Raw genomic sequence first — 19,321 nt, forward strand, 5'->3', positions numbered from 1 at the left:
TGCCAAGGTCATTGGGTTTGCAAGGGGAGCTGGCTAATGTTGCCCACAGAGAGTATACCTTGCCAGTTTGACCGGGTTCCAGCTCTCGTATTGCGAGTGCTCAGTTCCACTCCGGCCTTTAGCTCAAATCCTTCCTATGCCCTCCAGATGGATAACAGAAAACCCTGTTTGGACTATCGATCCAACAGGCTGCCCTCCATCCTGAGCTCTTTGCCGTTCTGAGATGAATATACCAACAGTTTGGTAAAGGGATTACTATCTCCCTGAATGTTTATTTTAGGCACGGTTGAATTTGCTGTTTGATGCATTTAGCGTAAATTAAGAAACCAGGTGCAACAGTGTGTGTTGCTTTTGCACTTTCCACAGACTACTTAACAATTACACACTGGCCAGCTCTGTTGGCAGATTTTGTTGACATATTGAGAATTTAAAGTCTTGTGTGGCCTTTTTTTTTTTTTTTTGCTAGCATGGCACATTTTAATCCCACAATCCTTTGCACCAAGCCTGCTCCTTTACCTGCAATCTGTGCAGTGCAGTGTGCCTTTCTTAAACCTGATTGAAACAAATGTGTTGTTTCAAATAGTGTAAGGAATCAAATATTACTAACTAACTGATGTCAGACTTTGTAAAAATTTGATATGTGCAGCTCGCAAACAACGAATGGTCCATCCTGCACTGTGTTCACACATTACGTGACTGCCTACACCTGCCCGCATCCTCGAAAGAAAAAAAAAATGTCACTGACATCTGCTACAGGTCTTGAGGGACCTGCGGACCCCGCGCAGACATCTAATCTGAACTTCCGTACACATTCTCTTTGGCTTTGTGGCTGACTGAGTTCCTCTTTGTGTTGCAGCTGTCTGCTCTTTGTAGCTTTCTATTGAAAATGTAAAAACAAAAAAACCCTTCCTGGGGTTCCTCCACAAAGACTCTTACTGACACTTTACAACGCATTTTAACACATTGGGTGACATGTTATGAGTTAACGCTATGTTACACGCTTCACTTTTGTTAACTGCACAGCTTAAGGGTTTTGTTGTTAGCTACGGCCTGCAGTGACCTGTTTACTGTTAGCTAGCAAATTGTCAGCGAGACAGGACTTTTTTTTCGTACAATATGTTAAAGATTTTTTTTTAAACTGATTGGACTTCAGTGTGATTAACCTCATCATTCATCCAATGTCTGACTTTTTACTCTCAACGACCGGTCACATGTTTATACCATAGACTGGTATTCTGTACCAGGATGACGTGCAGTTATCTTTATGGCCTACTACTCAGGAATTGTAGATTTTGCCTTTGATTCAGTGTTTCATTTTTCTAAAGTTGGGGGACTCAAAAGAAACATTGTCCAGCTGCATCTTGCTTTAATTCTACATCATCATATAAACACTGCACTTTAAAAGTTTTGCTCATTTCAAAACATGATCTCTCCACGGATCATATGAAGCAGACATTTCTTTGTTATGGGAGCCAGATGGTAGTTATTAAACTAAACATTGGCTTTTATGTCATCCTCATCAAGGTAAACATGTGGAATTCAGACATTTTTCTCGGTGTTCACCACAGCATCATGCACTGGACCCAAACCCAGATTAGGAAATTGCAGATCTGGTTCAAAAACCCAGTTTATTTTTTTGCAATTTACACAGAAAGCTAACAGATTTATCGCAGATTCTTGTTTCAAAGTGAAGTAACAGATCTTAGAGGTGCAGATCAGGTGAATGTGGAGTGCAGACTGAGTTTGTAAAGAGTTCTGGGCACAACGCCATCCACCTGGCAGGGCCCCCGACAGGGAGGCGGCCACAACAGAGACCTGCCATCTCCCAACAGAGGCTGGTTGCCAGGAGACGGGTCGCTCCTCCCCGGGCTTTATTTACTGCACTCCTCATCAAGGTCAGAGCCGGTGTCTCTCTGGACGAAAGAGACACGTGGCTGACAGAGAGAGAGAGAACTTAAAAGCAGAGTGAGGGGAGTGCTATGGCTAAGTGATATTGTTAATCTCTATATTGGAATAAAAACTACCTGTCAGTACCACTTTCTCCCAACAATGCCCCACAAGATTGATATCATCTTTATAAGCTAATGCTATCCACTGCTGCACTGTGGCTGGAGCAGATTAAAAAGATTTTTTACAGTAGAGAAATGTGTAACGTTTGTATTTAAGATGGCTAGTTTACAAAACAGTCAAGTTATTGCAGCCTTTTTAACAAAATTCACGTAATTGGGCCAAGTAATGATTGTTTTCATAATGTATTCATCTGATGTTTATTGTTTTGACAAATCGTTTTATTCATAAAATATAAGGGAAAAAAAGGAAAACCTCCTAAAGCCCTTTGTGACATTTTCAAATAATATATTTTATTTTTCTGACCAACAAACCAAAACTCCTAACTGCTCCCATCACTGTGACTTAAGACAAAGAAAGTCCGCTAATATTCACATATAAGTAGCTGAACACAGAGAATATATGAATATTTCTGATTGAACAATAACTTAAAACAAATCAGAATTCAACATACACTAATTAAGTTTTACTGACACTGCAGCTTTGTTATTCACCCGTGCCTTTCCTCTTACAGCACTGTGCTGCAGCATGAATGCAACACTTTTAGCCTGGCTGTTAATAATCCTGGCAGTGTCAGTGCTATGCTCTGTCTGTCTGTCGAGCTGTCGGGCACAGATCCACTCAGTTTGACATCCATTCACAGTTCATTACTCAACGTCTTGCACTATAGTCACATGAATTTTCTTTTCCTGCTCGCCTTACAGAGAGAGAGAGCAGATCTAAGGGACGATAGCCGAGCTGAACAAACAAAAGCAACACAAAAAAAGAAAAGGCACACACTCACATTTGGTTGGGCGCTCCAGTTTCCGCCTCCCTCGTTTCTTGCGTGGTGGTGTCGTCAGGCTGTCGTCTTCTTTGTCTTTCTCCGAGTCTTGCTCTTCGCGGCTGGGTGGGAATCCGTTCTCCTGCTGTGAGGGGCTCCGGAGGCTCTGACCCTGGGAGCTGTTGTCCTCAGGGCCTCTGGGGAAACCGTTCTCCACTTCCCTCTTCTCCTGTTTGGGGAAGCAGGCGTCGGACGTCCTGTCTCTGTGCCCGCCCACGTCTCCGTTGTGGACCTGTGCCATGGACGGCCTACCCACCCCGGTGTAGCTGTTGCCCAAACCCACACTGCCTTTGGGAGATCCGCAGCTCTCGACCTGCAGGGCAAGAGAAGGAGGAGGCTGAAATGTTAACATCCTGGCAATCTTTCAGCTGTGGAGATTATTATTGCCCTAGCACTGTCACACTCTTGATGTTTCGAACGTGTACAACAGTGTCGTAGCCTCAGTCAGCTGTTATGGCATACCACTGGATATACTGTAGTTGGCAAGTGCAATAAACAAAGTCCCCTTCAGTAGTTCCCAACAAATCAGCCAACACGCTTTTGGAAAAAAAGTAATCTCAGCCACAATAAAACAGCTGGCACTATGGGTGTGAGGAGAAGCAGTTTGTAGTCTCTGTTGGATGAACGGGCTATTTAAAAAGAATGTGAATTAATGGGGCCGCCCTTAGCTCAGTTGGTAGGGCGTCCCCCCCATAGGCCTCGGCCAGCAGCGGACCCGGGTTCGGTTCCGGCCCGCGGTCTATCTCTGCGTGTCGCTCCCCTCTCTGCCCCATTTCAACTCTGTCTCTACACTATCAATAAAAGCATAAAAATGCCAAAAAAGATCTTTAAAAAAAGAAATAAAAAAAAGAATGTGAATTAAATCGTTCATCCATTTCATATTTGATAAGCTTTATTTTACCCTTTAAACCTCAGCTCTATCTGGACAGAATCAAACATGTAGCTCCACTTTTACACTCATTAGTCAGTGAATTATGGCATTTCCCATTCAGCTCTGTTAAACCAGAGTTGTTAACTTCAGCTGTGCCAGTAAATCTGCTGTGCAGCCGTTAACTTGCATGTGAGGAAGGGACTACTTTGGAGTTCATCAGGTACAGTACTGAGCTACAGTGCTATAGCAGTGCATTCATCATTACAGCAGTGTGGAAATATGTCAAGAATGTTGGCTGTTTGACAATAGGTTTTTCACTCTGTCCGGCTTGGAACGCCCAGTTAAAGTATTTCACTCCATGCGGAGGAGTAAGTTCAAACAGAGCCGAGCTATCTTAAGCTACAGTTACATTTCAATGCCACAGTTCTTTCACCTTTGGTTTACCCGAAAAAATCTGCATACTTGTCACAGAAGACCTACAACAAGATATGTTTCAACTCCAATTGTTTGATCTCACGCGATCTGTGTGTCTTGGCTCGCACCTAAAAATAGCCATAAAAACACACTTTCTCAGACAATCCCATTACTGGGTCACTGGGAGAAGAAAAGTGGAGCATGTCTTGTGAGATCCGACTGTCAACGCTGATGAGAGCAGCACTGCCGGTTTCATCTCTCTGTAGTTGCAGGTACAGCAGTTTGCATTTAAGGCAGGCGACAGCAGCGCCACAGGAGGCTTCCATATTTCAGCAGACCATATTTAGCAAACACAAGATCATTTTCTAAAAGTGAAAAGGGTCAAACGTAATCTAATTTCTTTAATTTCTTGGAGTTTAAATGGAAAACACAATGTAAAACTTGCTTTAATGTGAACAAGACACATTTTTCGCAGGCCGCAAAACTCTAAATGACTTCATCACTGTAGTAACCGAGAACAAATTAATTGTAAATGTTGTCGTTTCACTCCCACAAAGAGCTGCACTCCAGTAAATCTGTTTGACACAATGAATGAAAACAACAAATCCACAGCTCAGGCCTTATTAACATTCAACTGAATTCATAACTAGGAAGATCGATTACAGCCAGATGAGCCCACACGAGCATACGCACAAACACACACACACACACACACACACAAATGGCCCTGAAAGAATTACGCAACAGATAAGTGACCCAGTGAACTACATTTGTCCCCTGCCAGAGGTCAAAGGTCACAGTCAGTAAATCAGTCAGGTCAAACAGAGGTCAAACTGAAACCCTGGCTGCCTAATCTAACTCACTGCTGCAGAACTACAACTAACACTGAATGCAGCATTTATGTAATAAACGGTTGACTGTGAAAATAAGCACTTGTATCGGCAAACCCACAGACCCTACAGTGTCAGTTCCCCTCAGCTCTATAGAGCATTTTTACTTCATTGTTTTGGTTTATGTCCCACAACTTGCTGTTTTCCCTCTTATCGCTCCCACCAGTGTCGTATCAAGCTGCATTAGGCAACTGTTTCAGCAAACAGGCTCTGATAAAGCCATTGCACATATGTGTATAGCACCAAGTGGCAGATAGATAAACAGTTATTTAAAAAATGTAATTAAATTTAACATAATTGAGCATTTGACACTAAAGAGCCAGATATTTCCCTCGGGAATTAGTGGAGATCAAAAAGCATGATATAACAAGAGGTAACATTTGTTTAATGATGCTTTAATCAAGTATATGAAATAAATGTATATTACAAACATATTTAAATGTCAAGAAACTGATGGTAGGTCTAATGCACCCATTGGTGTTTCAAGCAGTCAACGTGTCTCCCTGTCCGTGGTGTCTGTGTACTTTGTGGGAAAAGGTTCCAGGCTTTACCTACGGTTTTTCCCTGACATTTTATAATAGGAACAAAGAAAACTAATTTGAATATATGTCAGAATATCTTCAGGATTCAATCTAAAAATTGCCCCATATTAAACTAGCAAGTACAGAGTCTGTCTCATATAGAGGAGACAAACAACAACGAGACACCTATATGACTAGAGCGTAAAGCATACCCACAGCTGTGAAAACACTTCAGTTTAGCTCTTATTTATCTTTTATTGGAAGGACCACTCAGCTGCTTTAAATACACACTAACACAAACCCTACGGCATGTCCCTTCCTGCTGCCTTATGTATCTGTAAATGTTTTTGTAATCCCTTCATTTGATGGTGTTGTATTTTTAAATCACACTGTGAGAATTAATTAAAATGATTTAAAGCAGAGGCTTATGCAAATGATAACATCTCGTTGGCCCAAGAGTCATTAGTAAATAAAGGCTTTTAAATTAACTACAAAAAAAAATCTACAACAAATTGTGCTAGTTTTAGTGTGCAGCCTAGTACAAAGTAGAAGACGTGTTGTTTCTGAGGGCTGAAAAAGATTAAATATTAGTTAATTCTTTTAGAATAATTCCAACTTAACATAGACATCTGTACACATTTGGCAGAAATTTGCAATGTCTATGCTTAAAATCAAACTAGTTCATATAATGTGTCATAGAGTAGATGCATTGACATTATCTACGGTTATTCCAAAAGGCAACAATTGAAAGCAGGGTGAAAAACAAGCTATCATAAAGAGGGGGGAGTCGCGATAATCATTCCAATTGTGACTTCTTACACTTTGGGACAGTCTCTCCTCAAAGGCTTTCACAATATTGCATTAGTTTGAAGAAGAATGAAAAAACGGAGCTTGAGAGAGCTGTTAGAAGAGAGTCACTACCTCACACCTAATAACTAATCACTGCATGATGTGGGAGTGAATGTTCAGTTGGTAATATAGATGAGTGTAAAAATAAATGTCGGCGCAGCCCCCGCAGTTCAGACATTGTAATATATATATGGATGAATGAATAAAGTGAAACTTAATTTTGTTTCGAAAGATACTAAGGACACAGTTATGTTCCAACCAAAGTGGATGACCTTTCTGATAACAGGATTATGAGTGCTATATCTGACAATCTCCGGGATCTGATATTCCACCAACTTCACGCAGCAGTAGTCCATCTGTGTGATGGTGAGGAAATAATCAAGCTACGAACCTCTCTCTCAAGCTCTTTTTTATCTTTCATTCAACTAATTCTGTAGCTTTTCATGTGAACAAATGAGGGCAAAACGATGAATTTCTTCCATGAAGGAATGTCTTAAAATGTGCGCATTTTTCCTCTTATACAACGATTTATTGTGTTGCATAACATTCTGTGAACGCAGGATTTTCTTCGACAGTGAAGAGGCAGCTAAGACCCCTGGCTGGATCAAACTGTGGACGTTGTGGTTAAATGACAAGTGCTGCACCAGAGCATTACCCTGGCATTAACTCATTTGGACCAGAATGGGAAGCTGAAACTTTTCTTTAAGATGCAGACTAGAGAAATTCTTTAAGGATTGGAAGTTAAAGGGCAATGACCCAAATAGCAAGACACTTTGGATTTAATACAATTATATCACAAGAAAAACACTACTGAAAAAAAAAATATATTTATAAAAATGTATGACGTGTCAAATCAACACTTACTGGAAAATGCTTGCGCTTCCTTCCGGGCTTGCCAACTTTAAAAGAGGCACTGCTTTTAGCCGACTTCTCCTCTGTCATCAGGTCCATGTCCAGTATTGTGCTTTCTCCCTGTCAACAAAAAAAAACATAATGAAAACCATGATTTGGACCTATCCTGCAATATTAACCTTAACAACTTAATAACTTAATTATTAAAATTTTGAGGCCTAGTTGCACATAAGACATTGCAAAGTCAGTATTTGTGCATACAGGAGGCTAAGTAGCAGTTTCACCTCAGACAAATATGCAGCAGGAGTGACAGTAGATCTTCAGGACACACACAAAAACGGCACCACAATGACACTTAAAACAGTTAGGGGCCGACGGGGTCGGATCCTCAAGTTTTTTTGGCTGAGTGGACAACAATGAGACGGATAGAAACTGAACGGCACCTTCCTTTAAACTATGCTATAATGAAAGCTCCGCTGATGCAGCGCTGACTGTCCACAGACAATCCCCCTCTTGACATCGTTACAAAGACGTCGACCGGCCCCCGCCTTTCCCCTTGCTGTAATTTCCCATTTGATTGATAAAACTGTCTGAGCCCAAGAACAAAGCGCTGTGCCCGCCACCGCCAAGTGCCCCTGGGGTTGATGGGAGAAAAGATGATCCTAATGTAGATGCTTTGAGTTTGGATATTGATTGAATGGGACCACCAGCACCAGGTCTGAATGCAAATGAGATTGCAAGGCCGTTCCTGACAGCTTCGGTGAGGGTCGGAGGGCTGGGTCCTTATTAAATTCCTTCAGTATTCAATGGGAGATTCCCTCTGAGATAAATGAGCTCTCCACACTGTAGGGCATTTTGCAACCTAGTCCCTCTCTGCTGAATAGCTGTTAAGTGTTTTCATTTTAACCCAAGGCACTTTGGCGTAGGATGATGCGGGAGAAGATGACTGTTAAACACTACATGACTTTGTCTTTGTGTAATAAATGCAGAAAGACAATTCAATTTGACTGAACTACAGGGGGAAAGTAGGGGAGACCAGGGGCAGGTGCAACACCTTTGATTCCTCCAATAAGACGCAAACCAGAGTGACAACACTCTACACTGTTACTCTTACTCTTACAGTGCTATCTAGCAACCAAAGCTGTTAGACAAATGTAGTTGTAGTAGTAGTTTTGCATTTCAAATAAAAACATTGTAAAGACTATATAAAGTATATGTAAACAATCAAAGTTGATTTGGGGCCTTTACAACAGTAATTGAGACCATAAGAGTCATTTTGCAGCTTTTCCAGTGCTTTCAGTCTAATCACATGATCTTCACTAGCTGATGGCGATTTCCACAGTTGTCATGGAATTTTAGATGTTCAATTTTGCTGTCTTTTTCTTGGCATGTTAAGGACTTCTGATCCTTGTTAGATTTAAACCCTTGAGCAAACTCCATTTGCTCATAAAGATCATGTGATAGAAACGAGAAGTCCACCAAATGCTCAGAAAAATAACATTTTTAACAATTCTAGATAAGCGACATATGGTACGAATAAAAGTAACAGAGAAGCTACTAAACGGACCTTGTGAAGAGGCAAAAATATTTTTTTGGTGGGGAGTTCTGGTGCTCTATATTGATGTGCTGGTCAAATATGTGATAGGGTGTATTGTATCACTACTTTTGAAATATGTCTATCAAATAACCTAACCTCAAATATCTAAATACTAGGCAGAAGGAAGCTGTGTTCATGTCTGACAAATGTTTTCATAGTGCAATGGTATGTTGGACTCTTATTAGTCCTTGTGGGCTTGGTACTTAGAATTTGCAGGACAATAAATTAGAGAACCATTTGTTTGTAACAGCAATGGCATTATGACACGGCAAAAACCTTTTGCAGTAGCAATATAATCATTATTCCTGATCACATCAAACAATCTGCCCCCCTTTGTATCTCATCACTTCCCCTCTTCTCTTTATCCATTAACTGTCCATTAAAGAAAAAAAAAAAGCCACACATAGATCCTTAGATTCTCTGTGCAAGCACAGATTCCGGCAGACTCTACTTCTTAAATAATTGATGGAAGATGGAGGCTGTTAATAAACACCGGCAGGAATTTCAAAGGTCAGGCCATGTTACATCCTGAGAGTGTTTGCTCTTAAAATGGAATAAATCCATCACCCATTAGTGTCCCAGAGCGATAAACTGATTTGCATAAAGAGATAGATGTGATCCGAGTAGCTGATGCTGTGATTAGGGACAGGGTTATAATTGATAAATATTGCTCCGAAATCTGAAATAAATCATAGTAAAATATTCATCAATTAATTTCAGGATAATAAAAAAAGGATACTGACAAGAATTTTTCAGAGGTTATTTAAAATGTAGATTTCAGTGCTTTTGGTGGTGAGAGGATAGTGTTTTGTAGATGGTGCCTGTTCATTGTGGGATTACTAATAGAGAGAGCCTGGTGCTTCTGTTTTTCCTCACGGCGCGGCAGAATTTGCATAGATAATAGCATGTTTTGAGTGCAGCCTGGTGTGCAGGCTCATTTGGGAACCACTTTCATGGATGACACAATGCAGCGGTGCCTGCAGGAGCAGAATACACCACGCTGTTCATCAAATTCCCAACCCAGAGAGCTGAGGCAGACTCAATGGAAATAACACGCCATTTTCACACACAGCTTCACCCTAATATCTCCTGAAGTACAAAAAAACAAAACAGAATAAAACCTGAAATATGATTTGTCATTGCCTGGAGTGAACCCTTCTACACTGTCAATATCGCTGCACTATTTCCGTCTAGAGCGGCGGTTATTTCAGGCAATGTTTGTTGCCAGGCAACAGGACTAAGGCCAGTACTGTGTAATAGGAACGTAGCGGAAGAGGACAGATCTCCCCCCTCTCCCAGTTAAAGAGCTGTACAGCCATTCCAGCTCCAGCTCAAGCTACACCAGCCAACGCCCACGTCACCAAACACCGTTACAACAGCAAATGTCACATTATACAGCTTCCTCCTCCATGATGCTGCACTTACACACAGGCTGACGGTGATAATGAGTCTGTCTGCATCATGAAAGGTGACGAGGCACTCCACATGCTGTTGGATACTGCGGTACAAATCTGACTTATTTGTCTTCAATAAACTAAGGGAATGGATGGGACTAAGTTAAAGTCCTGAAAGTCTTTGAAACGCTGGAATCAATAAGGCATTAGTTTGACCGATTGGGAGAGGTTTTAATTGGCTTTGACCTGAGGTGAGTGTACAAACCACATCCCTCTCATTTCAGGGCTCCATCGATGTAATATCAAGGTAATAGCCGCACTAACTAACAATATTGTGGAAGAAAACCAATAAATGCATATACGTATGCAATCTTTAAATATATTTTTAGGAAAACACTAAAAGACACTCTTTACTACATCACTTCTGGATGAGCACAGGAGGGAGTAATCTCCAGCTCTATTGACTTTGAACTTTGGGCTTTTAAAAAAATTGCATTTGCAGCGATGCAGAGCCAAATCCAATATTGATCAGAGGTTAAGCTCAGGTCAGTAAAAAAATCCAAAACATGACATGAATGCAATCTTTGATGCTATAAAGTTGTTAAATCCCTAAGTCATTCACCAACAAACCAAGCCCAGGAGGAGTCTCACAACCCGTTAAAAGTGAGTTTATTGAGGCATACTTTTATATTACACACAGCTTTTTTCTTACCATTCTCTTTCCAGGCGTACCGGCATAGTCTGTGCCTTTGAACGCAGTGGTGTTGGTGTTGGTGACAGTGTTGGACGGCATCGTCGAGGGTCTTAAGGGTGGATGTCGGGCGATGGGGGTTTATGATGGTGAGAATAATCTCAAATGATTAAAAAAAGGAATGAGAGATGATCCCTCTTCTCTCCAAACTCCTGGAAGATAAAAAGAACATAAACTTGCTCATCATCCCTCACAGATATAACACACACTGGATATATATGCATTAGGGTTGTGATGCTTTTATTCAGAGGTGAGCTGAGTTTCAAGTTGCAGTAACATTCAACACATATTTCCTCAAATTAGTTTGGTCACATTTTATTGTCTGTCATAGAGAGGCTCTACTTTGAGCATCACTTTTCCTTTGTGGTGTGCACGTCATGTATAGGAACCAGACTGAGGCATCTATAGGATGCAGTATGGCCTCTATTCCTATAGGGCCTAGGCCACTTTTTTTTATGGATGTATGGGTGAAAAGTATCCGAATTTAAACGGCAGCTAATATACACCCAATAAGCTGAGTAATGCTGCAAAATCAATCCAGAATTATTATGAGGTTTGACCCTAAGAATAGCCTATTAATATTTCATTTCAACTCAAGTGTCTGGGTTAAAGTTAGTGTAGCAGTCATGCGCATTCAGAGCACGAGACACTATTGCACTCGTGGAAATGTGCGCAAAAAATAAAGCATATTACAATGTATCTACATTCATACAGGATGTGTTACATTTCATCTAAGGGTTCAGTCAAGATGGATGACAGTCTTCTTTAAAAGGTCTCATAAACTGCTGGTATTAAGTCTTCGCTGCTCAAATGAAATAATTGCAGTCAAAAACCAGAACGTGTTATCTTTACACAATAATGTATTATAGTGCCACACAGGCGTTAAATGTCTCCGTATTTCCACGCACGTCAAGCTAGAACCAGGCCACACGCTTCCATTCCTGCCATCGACTGACTTGCCTTTATAATTCAATATGCAGTGCGTTCAAATTGCAAAGTTTTAGACATCTTTGCAGCAAAGGAAGTCTGCAATATGACCCAGGGGGTTGTGGCTTTTTTCTTTCTTTTTTTTTATACAGGCAACGGCCACTGAAGAAAACCCCCGTTATAATTTTTTTAATTTAATGAAGCCAGTGTTTTCAGGAGCTGCGATCTGAGACATAAATTCGGTCACGTTCAAGTGCACATCTCGATGTCCAATCTGCACATCTGCACCTGAAAAAAAAGCATACACAAATAGCTATTTCCCCATTTCCATCGAGCGCCTTCCGCTCTCGGGGCTTTCACGTTTTTGTTCACATAAAGGTTGCCCTTCCTGCGCAGTTTTCTAGTGCCGGGTTAAACGGATTTAAAATGCGTGAATCGCCGTGTGTCGTTACCCGATTTTCCCAAGTCCCGGGCCTGACCCTTTTTGTCGCGCTTGCTCCCGGAGCCTCCTTCCTCTTCTCTCCCCGTCCTCCACCTCCCCAGCCGGCCAGCTCTCTTCCAGATGCACCGCTCTCACTGCAGGGGCCTGGAGACTGTCTGCCGGCTTACACTGGGTCCTAAAGACTGCCGAGTCACTTACACCACAGTGTGTAGAGGAGGAGTGGAGAGAGTACCGTATGGCTGATGATGGTCTGAGACCTCTTATAATAGGTCCATGTCTGAGACAAGTAGTAGTTATCATCATGACATGGACCCTGGACCCCCCTAAAGAAAAAAAAAAGTAAACGATATAAAAAAACATTTGAATTTTACAAATTATGGAGGGCAGTTATTTGATATGGCAGTAGAGACAGAGGCATACTTGACTTGTATTATAGTCATTATCATGGTCCCTGGCCTGGACTCCCTGTATGATCTAAATATGTATCATATACACACTTCTAAATTAAAAAAAGGACAGTCGACTTGCCATTAAGCAAAGGTAGGGAATGATCTTGGGCCCCACACTGTAAAGGGATCCCATAAAACACCTCATAAAGTGGTTATGAGGTTTTTTATTTTTTGTTTTATTTACTTATAATGCGCATAATTATGTATCTCCAAAAAATCATAGCCTACTATTCAGTGCTTAATTCACAACTGTATCAACCTCAGCTTTGGGTTAGGGTTGAAATGAATCAAACAAGGTCATATAGGTCTTTCCTCGATAAATAGGCTAAGGATTTAAGAAGGGATGGGGAACAAGGGATCTAGAGGGGCCCCAAAATAACTAAAACCGCCCCTGAGTAGAGATACAGTTGTGAACCAAAGGGGTGTCACACGCAACGCCTATACTGTATAACCTGGGACATTGGGATCACATGATATGCACATCAGACCACTAGGCTGCAGAAACCGTAACATTGTTATTTAAAGTTTTAAACATTTATGCCCAATTGGAGCCCTTTGGTGCATTTTTTAAACAAATGTTTCACCTTAGAGACATTTAAGCGGCCCAGTAGTCGACCCCTAAGTACCACTCTGGTCGGCCTTAGTGCCCCTCTGATGTGACCTTAGGGCAAAAATAACAACTAGACCGGTGTGCAAAGACAGATTTCCTTTCCCTATTTTCACCACTTTCCCTTTAGAGAGATACTTTTTATGTTGATTTATTGCTAACGTGCCTGTGTGTAGACCAAGTAGTGCCACCCTGTTTGGGGCTTATACATGTGTACTTCACGTTCACAAATAGTCCAAGTCACCTACGCAGAAATCTAAGAAATAACTGGTTGTTGTTGCCAGTGATATTGTACCATTATATTGGAGTATATCATCAGTGGAAGAGGAAATGCATTGTAGATTTAAAATAAACTGGGTAACATGTACTTTTAATTAAACAAAATGAACACAGGAACCTTAGGAGACTTTCCTCATTCTTAATTTGCTTTATTTATTGCCCCCCCCCCCCCCCCCCCCCCGGTGTCTGTGGGGCCCTTAGCAGCCATGTAATTAGCTGATGCCTCAGGCCAGCTTTGAGGCCTGCTGAAGTCAAACATGTGCTTTTATACACGTATCGCTCTAATGTTACATTACATGATTACTTCTCGAACATTGAGGGAAACTCTTAATCTATACACATATTCACACTCCAGTACCAGCTTACTGTGCACACTCAGTTTTATATACTTTTGGGTAGGAACAGATGTTTGAGTACATGTGGTAAAGTAATTTACATAAATTAATATATATATATGAAGTGGTTGCTGACATTGCATTTACAACTCATTCCATTGCATAAACCGTAACTATTATTACACCGCATGGGCCTCCTATTATAGCTCACGAAATGGTTACTTTGAGCACTGTTTTGACATTTGCTGGTCATTCTTTTATGATTAAAAAATATGTAAAACCTCAATCTGTGCAGGGAAAAATACATAGTCCTCTTGTTCTTACCCGGGTTAAATTGACCATTTTCACAACATACATTTGAACCAGTCCAACACAGGTGTAACTTATAAAATTAACAAGATTGTTAATTTTCTGCATTGCGATGCGTTAATTGCTGGAACGGAGGCATCGTTAATGTTATTGGTTGCACCTGCTCCACTCCTGCTGTGACAGTGAAAAACGTCTGCAGTGATCAAGTTTGATCATTTAGAATCTTCTGTGAATCATACATATATAAATGTAATATACACATATATATATAGAGAGAAAAAACAGTGGTAGAGCATATATTACTTGAACTTTATCAAAAAAAGCATTGTGCCGTCTTATTCAGCGACCATTCGAAAGCTTTTGATAAAGTCGACCACTCCCATCTTTTACAAAAGAGTTGCAGTATTGGTTTTGTTATGAAGGCACACCGTTGGTTTTGGAGCTTATCTGACTGATCTCAATGTGTGAAAACAGGTCATGTGCAATCCAGATTTTTATCTATCACAATAGGTGTCCCCAAAGGGTCTTTTTTGGCCCTGTTTTAGTTTCCATTTATATCAATAATATCTCTTCATTATAAGGTCATTTTAAGGTTAATCATTATGCGGACGACACAATTATTTATTATTTTGCTGACTGTACAACAGGCCACTGAGAGCCGGATCAACTATACTGTAGATTGAATGAATAAATATAATTTTATATTTGAGGAATGGTGTTTCTTTTCACAAAAATGAAATGGCAATTGTGCAGCTGTTGAAAAGAATATAAAAGTGATGGATGCAAACACCTCAATAACCGACAGCATAATGAGACTGTACTATTAGAAATTTGGAAACACATTTTAAGTATTAATACTTATAAAATCATTTTATAAATTTCTAGTGGTCAAACATGCTCAAATAAGTAGTAAGGGAGAGTGGGTTGAGTTGTGCCAGGGGGAAAGTAGTGCTATCCATTAGACTCATCCCGTTAATAAGGGAGACACATGGAATGGGAGGTAAGCACATTTAAGCTCAAAAAACTGTTTTTTGACCTTTTAAAGTAACATTTCTATGATCAAGGTTTTTTGATTATTGTGTCTGAATAATTATAGACAAGTTTGAAAACATTTGACACATGTTTTAGTGCTTTAGTATGCTACACTATGAGTCTATACAGTTAGCATGATGTTACCCCTAAACTGCTGCATCATGCTAGTTTTTCCAAAATGCTGGGGTCGGGGTGATTTGTTCCAAAGGGCCTGGGGTGAGTTGTGCTAGTGGTATGAATTCAGATGACCAGAATGATGATGATGAGTCTGCTGGTGACTTTGTCATTGTGAGCTTTGCAGGTAAAACCACCTAGACCTGCTAGGCTTTGTTTAAGAAAATTGACCTTCAATCTTTGTAAAATATTTACTTTATTTACTTTAAATAAACCTTAAATGAGTAATTTTCTATGGATTTGTCTTGCTTTTATATAGAATTACAGTTTATGAGATATATATCAATGGCACAATTTACCCCAACGTATTCTCTCCAAAGGCACAACTTACCCCACAAGTTGTGCCACGAGACCACTTTTTTTCCGAATGCTATATTTCTTAAACAGTTTATTTCAGATACAAAGTTATTGTTGCCAGGGAGGACCCACAACCTGAAATACAGTGTACGCACATATTTTAGTTGGAGACATTACTGTTAATGCCTCACTTTAAAGTCACTTTGAATAAAAAGTGGCACAACTCATCCCACTCTCCCCTATTTATTTTTCTTTAAAAAGCGAATCGTTTGATCATTCACACACCAGGTGCACTACCTTTTATAATTTATTTGGACTTTACATTTTTTTTTCGATCGCTAAACCACAGTGGGCACAACTGTAGCTCAATATGCAAAACTCTAACTACAGTCTGCACTACCAACAGTCATTGGAGCTGAACAGTTCACTTCACCTGCAAAACAGGTTCAGTGCAGCAAACACTATGAACCAGCCTCATTGAGATAACACACACTGTCACTCAGAACCTGCTCAGAGTACAAACACTAGCATCAAACCCCAATACACAAATTACAAACTTTTAATCTTTACAGTTTGAATAATTTGAGTTATTTCACACAAATTACATAATATTTTCTTTGATGAAAGGGTGAAATTCTTTCACATGAAATTGTTTATTTTATAACATACCAGTTTTTTTAGGAAAACAAAAAGAAATTAAAATCAGAAGTTTGCTTCAATAGATACACATTTTGTATATTTTATTGAAAACATTTCCAAATGTAGTATTTATCTGTGTAAATATTCTATAATTGTAATACAGAGATCAATTCCTGTAATGTTGTCATTTACTGTAAGGATGCAACTCTAAGCTGTTTGTTTGCTGGAAAATTCGTATTACAGATGCAACTTTAGATTTTTGCAGATTGGGTTGCACTCTCAACCCTGCCTCTCTCAATGCGAGACCATGATTCACAACAGGGTCTATCAGTGTTGCCCTTACTGTATTTCATCAGACATAACAGCTCTATGTCTTCTAGGTCTTCCTCCACACATCCACACTCTCACTGCCACTCTTTTCCCTCCAACAACCTGTCTTCCTTGGTCCATTTCCAAAAAAAATAAAAAAAATGTTCCCTTTATACTGTATATATGTTCACTAACAAGTCTAAAACAAGACATCTTAGTGTTTCAGTTGAAATTGCAATCCGCAGTGTTTGAAAGGCATTAATTATGTTTTGAATGTGTGGTTTACAGTTGTGGCAGCAGTGTGTTAGCATTTGAAAAAAGTGCTGGAAATCCACATTGTTGTGCAGGCTGTGGTTAAGCCATGAGATAGGTGTTTAGAGTTTTGAAAATTGTGTTTAAGCAATGAAAAACGAGCTACAGTTTGGTCCGAATGAACCGCTGCTCTGCATACTGTTGTTAGAGTTTTGCACTTGTCGTTCCAGTTGTGCCCACTGTGGTTTAGCAATCGTAAAAAACTGTAATCTGTATAACAGTTGTAGGAGAATGAAGCTCATCTCATGCTATCTCTCATAGATTGTATCCTCGGGCCAGAAACTTCATCTTATTTCATTTCCTAGAGTGCAGCTAGATTAAGATATCTTATCAAATATCTTATCATCACATTCATTCCATTACAGCAGCCTACCACTGCAGACAACGTTTATCCCGCACGCGCCCACTAGACGGTGACACAGTGAGGCAGACTTTACAGATGCTCAGGGCAGAACCAACTCCCTCTGGCACACTGAGAGCTTTCGAAGTGCAACGAGAGAGAGAGAGGAAATGTGTGTACAGCAGACGTATGCGGTTCACTGATCTGGAAGCAGCGGTGTCTCCTCTCTCTGATAGAGTCAGTGGCATTGAGAGGTTCATCTGAGGACAGCAACAGCATAGGCAGCAAGACAACGCCCTATGACCTACAGACAGAGCAGTGTGATACTGGCTGGTCTCCTCCTAGAAAGCCAGAGAGGACAGGATGCTGATAGGTCACGGTGTCTCAACCTCATATTACCTGCAGGGTTTTTGACACTGTCTGTGCCAAGAGCAGAAGGAAAGAAGGCCAGCGTTTGTTCAGCATTTAGGTTTCTAGGTGAAGTGGGAAAGGGTTTTTGTGGTTGACCTTTTGGTAGGACAATGTTTGATTTCATTCATCCTTTTGTGTTTGAAAGAGAAACAAGAGAAAAGTCAGATATTTTAACTTAGATATACTACCACATCGAAATCAACAAAGAAGTGAGATAAGTCCATATCACAAAAATGTGCTGCATTTTTCCCCAACATCAGATAGAGATGCAATAAAAGCCCCTTCCATGTTATTTCCCATGTTTGTCCAAACTCAATGACATGTGAAAGAATTAAATTCAGACATTAAGTAAAAATGGCACTATGTTAAAAATATTTAATTAAAAGTAAAATTACTGGTTTAAATTTGTACTTTGGTAAAAAAATATATTTAAAAAAATGTATAAGCAAATATAAATTTGCAAGTTAAAGTCCTCACGAAGAAGAATGTTTTTTTATATTATTAATATATTATTGAATAATTAATGATGCATTTATCTGCAAGCAGCAATGTAATGTTGCAACTGGTTGAAGTGAAGTTTATTTTAACTTTGAAATGTACTTATCTACTCTCAAACACTAATTAATGATATTTGTGTCTGGAACCTTTTTTGATGATTATTCTGAAAACACACACACTTACAATCATGACATGACCCGTGAAAAGTCCTATTTTAAATCCTTTTAATATATCTCACATTTGATTTATTTACAAAAGACAGTGGCTTTGTGACATAAAACTATGTTTTTAAGAAATCAACATGAGAAACAATTGTGTACCAGAAGCATAACCCTACAGAACACAGACATACATAGATAAATAACATCAGGGGAGCATTGTCGTCGAGGTTTGTCCTCTTTGCACACAGTCTCTCTGCAAATGATAAAAAGATCACAACATATCCACCTCTGAATGACCGTCTGTGTTTAATTTATTTCACCCAGAGTTTGGTCTGACAGGGTATAGTATAGTATTGCCTCCACATTGGCTAAAATGACATCAGTGACAGTCTATCTGTAGTTTTGGAATGTGTTTTCTAACTAAATGTAAGATTTTCCAGCAGTGGAAAAATATTAACTGTGAACATCTCCAGGCATTCTGTGAATAAACTATGGGCAAGAAACAACATACTAATGCAGATATACTTTGATACATACCTGGGATCTGTATGACACACAATGTTTTGGCACAAATGTAAAGGCTGAGCGTCAGTTTCCCCCAAAAAACACATTTAATAAATAAATCAAATCTCTACAAAATCACAGACTAAAAACTCCGACATGAAGGCTGAGAGATCGTCTTATTTGCTGAATGGTCGCTTTGTACAGCACTTTTACAGGACAGCTACAGGCACAAACTGAAAGAACAAAAAACACAAACCTATCAAAAGC

General features: G+C 39.9%; 2 protein-coding genes across 3 annotated transcripts in view; both read right to left on the bottom strand.

The window, feature by feature from the left end:
- Positions 1–12,518, bottom strand: part of dnmt3ab (DNA (cytosine-5-)-methyltransferase 3 alpha b) — a 45,797-nt gene extending 33,279 nt beyond the window's left edge. For both annotated transcript variants that reach the window (XM_080042444.1, XM_080042443.1), the window contains exons 1-4: positions 12,409–12,518; positions 10,991–11,181; positions 7,300–7,407; positions 2,852–3,203 (exon numbers count right to left, since the gene is read on the bottom strand). In XM_080042444.1, the coding sequence (XP_079898570.1) occupies positions 2,852–3,203; positions 7,300–7,407; positions 10,991–11,071 (541 nt within the window). In that variant the 5' untranslated portion in view covers positions 11,072–11,181; positions 12,409–12,518. The remainder of the gene's footprint in view (positions 1–2,851; positions 3,204–7,299; positions 7,408–10,990; positions 11,182–12,408) is intronic.
- The window catches only part of dtnbb (dystrobrevin, beta b), a gene marked incomplete at both ends in the record, with an annotated part of 35,405 nt that continues 28,488 nt past the window's right edge, over positions 12,405–19,321 (bottom strand). The window contains one exon of the mRNA XM_080042230.1: positions 12,405–12,580. Within this exon, the coding sequence (XP_079898356.1) occupies positions 12,405–12,580 (176 nt within the window). The remainder of the gene's footprint in view (positions 12,581–19,321) is intronic.

The sequence above is a fragment of the Ammodytes marinus genome (assembly GCF_949987685.1).
Source record: "Ammodytes marinus genome assembly, chromosome: 15".
Taxonomy (NCBI): Eukaryota; Metazoa; Chordata; class Actinopteri; order Uranoscopiformes; family Ammodytidae; genus Ammodytes; species Ammodytes marinus.